The following is a 5,717-nucleotide window of genomic DNA, read 5'->3' on the forward strand; positions in this document are numbered from 1 at the left end:
CGGTCCTGCTGGTCTCTCCCAAACGGTGGCTGTTTTTGTGTCTCGGCGGTTTGTCCCCCCCTGCCCCATTCCCTGCCCCCGGGCGGCCCTGTCAGCCCAGGGCACACGGAGCTGGGTGGGCAGCTCCTGGGGCCCGGTGACACGCGTGGCCACCCTGCCTGCAGCTGGGACTGCTGCCTCTCAGAACGTGGAGAGGCTGTGCTGTCTGCCAGCCGCGAGAACATTGCCTTTTGCTTTGGGAACACGAAAGTTCACCATAGTTTTTAAATGTATCCATAGAAATGTATGGTTTTATACAGGAATTTATACAGTGATCACTTTCAGCATTCATCAGTTTATCCCACTCTCAGCAGCACGAGTTTGTTGCTGCAGGTTTTCCAGGGCTGCTTTACAAACTGGTTTCAGGTGCTGCTGGACAAAAGAAAGAAGCCCATGTGTGATCTCACCCCAGTGTGACTCCTCTGGAGACAGGCTCTACCAGTTTGCCATCCTCTCCTTGCTCCTTTCCAGTAAAACCTCTTAGGAACCACGTTTTGTTAGGCATTTGGTGTCTTAGGTGCTGAGGCAGCAGCTCTCCCCCTGGCAGCTGTGCCAGAGCAGATCTGCTCAGGTACATGTGCCAGTTCTTCTCTGTCCTGTCTGGTGCTCATCCTGTCTGAGCCACATCTTCCTCTGGGTCCTGATTGTAGAGGTTCCTGTTCCAGTTGGACACTAGAGTTGGGAGCAGTTTGCGTTCCAGTCAACAGGATGATCTTGGTGAGTGGTTTTCACAAGGAGAACATTGGAATAATCTCCCTAAGGGTGGATTCCCTTACGTTGGGCAGTTTTAAGTCTTAGCTTGACAGGGTGCTGAGCCATCTCATTTCAACTACAGTATTACCTCAAAAGGTTGGACCAGATGATCCTTGAGATCCCTTCCAACCTGGCATTCTAAGATCTCCTTGCTTCATTAAGCCTTTTGCTGTAACGTGACCTACACCAGCTTCATTCAGGGATTGTTTGTGTTTCTTTTGGTTTGTTTCAGAGGCATCCTTGAAACATGGCAGTCAAATGGACTGGTGGGCATTCATCCTCTATATTGTGCCTGAGCACAAACACCGAAGGGCTGGTGGCTTCAGGTGCAGAGAGGGGTGAGCTCACCCTGTGGCACGGAGGAGGAGGCACTCCAGCAGGACAGCTGCAGCTCCCAAAGGAGGATGATGTCACCTCCCTGGTGTTCTCTCCACGCTGTCCCACCAGGCTGTACACCTCCCATGGAGAAGCCATCAGCCTGTTGGATGTCCGCTCCCTCAAGGAGCCCCTGGAACGTTTCCACGTGAACCAGGAGGAGATCAACTGCCTCTCAGTGAACGAGACAGACCAGTTCCTGGCTGCTGCAGATGACTCGGGGGTGATAAAGGTTATAGACTTGGACAACAAGAAAGTCACCCGCTCCTTGAGACACTCAAACATCTGCTCCTCTGTTGGTTTTCGGCCTCAGAGGCCTCAAAGCCTTGTTTCCTGTGGACTGGACATGCAGGTGATTTGCATTCAAGTAGACAGTAATTAGAGAAGCAGTAACTACCTCCACCTGTGTCCTGAAGCACCAACAGACTTTTCAGTAAGGGTGCACAGCCTACAGAAAGCTCTTAAAGTAGTTCTGGCAGAGAGACCAAGTGTCAAGGCTGTGACATTTTCTACTCAGCAGTTCCTCTTTTTATTTGCCTTAATATTAATCACCTAAAAGTGGGGGGTGGGGGGGGCAATCAGAACATGGTGCCAAGCACACTCTTTAGGTGAGATCCCTCTTGGTCCCCAAACCAGAAGCTGTTCCTACTGATCAGCTGTGGCTGCAGATAAAATGCAGGTTGTAGTGAAGGAGAAGTTGAAGCAGACAGGATGCCAGCAAGAATGTTTTACTACAGGTAGATAAATATCTTTCCAAGTGGTATGTATCACTGCAAGGACAAGTCATTTTTCTAAGTTATCCTTTGCCCTGATTAATCTGTTAATTAACCATTACATGTTATTTGCCTTTTACACTTCTCTCCCCTCATCAGGAGGGAGCTTTGTCCTTTGCACACCACTTGTGGAAGCATTCTGAGGAAAACCAGGCTAGGAGTTGATGGAGTCTTGTGTTGGGTTGTCACAGTTGGCCATCTAGAACAGGTGCTTTTCAGTCATTTCTTTCCAGTGGTTGAGATCTGACCACCTTCCTGGTTTAGCCTGAGGGTTAAAACTATCACTTCAACAAAGGTTTCTGTGGTTCTAGTGGTATTAGGGTGAAGCTTAACAGCACAGAGCAGTTTCACTCTATGTTCTTAAAAGTGAAGTGAATCTAACGCCCATTAGAACAAATCCATGCTGGTATTTAGTATAAGTGGTATTTTTCCATATTAAAGCCATGGATCATAGAAATTCAGTATATGTATCCAAACAGGGGCTGATTGGTGGAAATCTTCTAGGTATAAACTTTGCTGACTTCTTAGACATTTTCCAAATTATTTTTTTGGGTGGGGGATGCAGGATTTTAAGTGAAGGACTGGGAGAAACTTCTTGTCAGAGGTATCAAAGTGTCAGAGAGGAATAAATAAATGCTTGGCACCTTAGAGGGCTGCCTTCATTCAGGCCCTTCAAAGGCAGATTCACAAGCCTGTGGCTGGAGACTTGTTAGCACAAGTGTGAGCTTTTTTTTTTATATCACTTTTGTGCAAGTGAGCTGGTTATTGTTGTGACTTTTTAGCTTTGGTGTGGCTTACTGTAGCTTGGCAAGTTGGTTTTTCAGGTGAAGGTATCCCAAAAGAGTTGAAGTTTGTGTGTTTTTGTGCAATGAGAAGAGGGTGGGGTTGGACTCGATGATCTTCAGAGGTCCCTTCCAGCCCCTATGATTCTGTGATTCTAAGAGGCTGGCTTGAAGACCCAGCTTTTCACAAAGAGAAGCTGAGCTGCAGGGCTCTATCAAGCTGTGCTGCAGCAAGGACAAGTTCTCTGAGCACCAAAACATGTTCTGGGCTCGTGTGTCAAACCCTCAGTGAAGCCACAGCTGATGCGAACTGAAATTTGGGTTGCTGGGGTTTTTACAGAAGTGCTGTGGCAGCAGGGGAAAGGCCATGAGGACTGTCCTGGTGTGACAAGGACAGAAAATACTTTGTTTGCAGAAGACTTGATAGCACTTGAGGAATCCATAAAGCCATTTCAGTGCTGTCTTGGATGAAAATGGGAGTGTTTGCCTTAAGCAGCAGAACCCAGCCTCTCTGATTTACTCTGCTCTGCACAGTTGGCTTGGAAAGTTCTCCCTTTTATCAGTAGCAAAGTAGTTTTAGAGTAACAGCAACAATTAAAACAGAAAAGTGACAAGGAACAAGATATTTTGGGTGTCTTAGTGTGATTTGGGCTCCAGAAACACGGGAGCCAGTGTGACAGTTCTTTTGTGGCCCAACTTTGAAGACTCCTGTGCTTTCAACTGGAGATGACTGGTAATGGAATAGCTTTATTAATAACAAATGAAAGCAAAGAGAGCTTTCCTATCTGTTGGCCTTGCAAATGCTTATCATCAACTCAGATTCTACAGAAGTATTGAGACAATTCATTTTAACTTGTGCAGTACAGGTCTCTAGTGCTTGAACTGCTGTGTGAGAGACTCAGGATGAAGTTATTTCTTCCTGAGGGACCTGGAGGTGGGGTGGCAAGTCTAAAAGCACAACCTCTTCATCATCTCATCAGGAGAAGAGCACCCTACTGCCATGGGGTCATAGCACAAACCAGATCTGCTCACTGGATATAAAAAATACATATATATTTATATATCTGTGTTGAAAAATGAGGGCCTGAACTACTGTTTGCCCTGTGCTGTTGCATTTTTCAAACAGGTTCATGGAAGTGATTATTTTGGGACAAGCAGGTAGCAGAGCCAGAACTGAAATTCAGAATGGCAATGATCTCTGCCAGCATTTCTGTCACTCTCTTAGATATGCAGTCCATCATGATTAGTGCTGCTGAGATGAAAAGTATTTGGAGCAGCTTTTTCATCCATGTTGTGGTCTAAAGGTCTGAGTCATTGGCTCTGCTGAGGCAGGGTGAGGGTTTGGAAAGGATGCTGTCCAGATTTGCTGTATTTTTCAGGTGAAGTTCAACCCCTCCTCACACCCTGCATCCCTTGCACTCCTGCACAGCTTTTGCTCTGCTACAACAAGGAGTGTGGTTGGTTTTTAGTGTCAGTGAAAGATTTGATTTTACTTAAAAAGCTGGGGAGGGACAAGAGCTTATAGTCAGAGAACAAGGGGGAATGGATGAAAACTGGAAGAGGGGAGATTCAGGTTGGACATGAGGAGGGAATTGTGGAGTGTGGGGGTGGTGAGAGCCTGGCCCAGGTTGCCCAGGGAAGCTGTGGCTGCCCCATCCCTGGCAGTGTTGAAGGGCAGGCTGGATGGGGCTTGGAGCAACCTGGGCTGGTGGGAGGTGTCCCTGCCCATGCAGGGGGTTGGAGCTGGATGATCTTGAAGGTCCCTTCCAACCTTCATCATTTGATGATTCTGTAAAATGGACAAATTATTGATCCCTACTTGTTTTTTTCAAGGTTATGCTGTGGAACCTGCAGAAGGCTCGCCCCTTGTGGACCACAAACCTGCAGGAGTGTGGAACTAAGGAGGACAGTCCCCAGTCAGCTGGGCAGTTCTTCAATCCACCCCTTGCACATTCCTTGTCTGTCGCATCGTGCGGCAACATCTTTGGCTGTGGAGCTCAAGATGGTAAAGTCAGAATATTCAGAGTCACTGGTGTCAAGTTTGAACAGGAGCTGGAGTTTCAAGGTCACAGTTTGGGAGTGTCGCAGGTTCTCTTCATGCCTGAGGGGTACTGCTTGTTGACTGGAGGAAATGATGGGAAAATCTTGCTCTGGGATGTCAGCAGTGATGTTGGGAAGCAGCAGAAAAGTCCAGCAAAAACTCTGCAGAGAAGGAAGGCCCAAGCACCTGCTTCCACCAGGAAAGGTGGGAAGCTCAACCAAGTTGCTTCCAATGAACACGCTAGAGTCTTACCAAAACTGACCATTGAGCATGGAGAGAAGGTGAACTGGATCTCCTGCCTGGAGATCAAAGGCTCCAAAAGAGTCTTAGTTGCTGATCAGAGTAGTTCTGTGTCTGTGTACCCACTGCCAGAACTTTAGAAACTGAGATGTTGAAAGAAATAGGTGGGGGTAAAACCACTTCTCAGAGTGCTTCAAACGAGTCCAGTTCCACCCTGAGAGTGAACTGAAGAGGGAAACCTGCTGTGTCCTCTGAAGGGGAAGAGACTTGCTGTGGACTCTGGCAAGTCCTCATGAAGTAAGTGGCCTCACATTAGAGGTTTCTGTGGCTCTTGCTATTCACTGCAGCTGTTTCTTGCAGTACTGGCGGTTTGCTTCTTGAATTTAGGTGACACGGGGTCCAGAATACTTAGGGGTGAGGTTAGTTCATGGCTAAGCTGACAGAATAAAGGCTGGAGGAAGAAAGTCCAAGTGGAAATCCATTTTTCCTTAGTTTCTCAGCAGCTGTGTATAAGACTGGAGAAACATCAATTAACTAATGAGTAACCAAATGACTTAAACTGTCCTTGCCAATTGGACTTCATCACACTGCAGTAAGTGAAGGGGCAGGGGAAAATCTTACATCTGTTTCATGGCTCAGCTCTCTTCTGCATTTATTTGTTTATCCCAGGGAAAAATAACTACTACACATGTCTTAATAAATCCTTTCTCTTTC

General features: G+C 47.0%; 1 protein-coding gene across 1 annotated transcript; it reads left to right on the forward strand.

The window, feature by feature from the left end:
- Positions 1-1,039: 1,039 nt before the first annotated feature.
- On the forward strand, positions 1,040-5,143 carry WDR53 (WD repeat domain 53). Its single transcript, XM_009996711.1, has 2 exons — positions 1,040-1,519; positions 4,556-5,143. The coding sequence occupies exons 1-2, from the start codon at positions 1,040-1,042 to the stop codon at positions 5,141-5,143; spliced, it is 1,068 nt and encodes a 355-aa protein (XP_009995013.1).
- The last annotated feature ends 574 nt before the right edge of the window (positions 5,144-5,717 follow it).

The sequence above is a fragment of the Chaetura pelagica genome, unplaced genomic scaffold (assembly GCF_000747805.2).
Source record: "Chaetura pelagica isolate M959 unplaced genomic scaffold, ChaPel_1.0 scaffold264, whole genome shotgun sequence".
Lineage (NCBI taxonomy): Eukaryota > Metazoa > Chordata > Aves > Apodiformes > Apodidae > Chaetura > Chaetura pelagica.

Coding starts and splice junctions, on each gene's coding strand:
- WDR53 (XM_009996711.1), top strand. CDS start 1,040: ATGGCAGTCAAATGGACTGGTGGGCATTCATCCTCTATATTGTGCCTG. Junction 1,520..4,555: donor CCTGTGGACTGGACATGCAG/GTGATTTGCATT, acceptor GTTTTTTTCAAG/GTTATGCTGTGGAACCTGCA.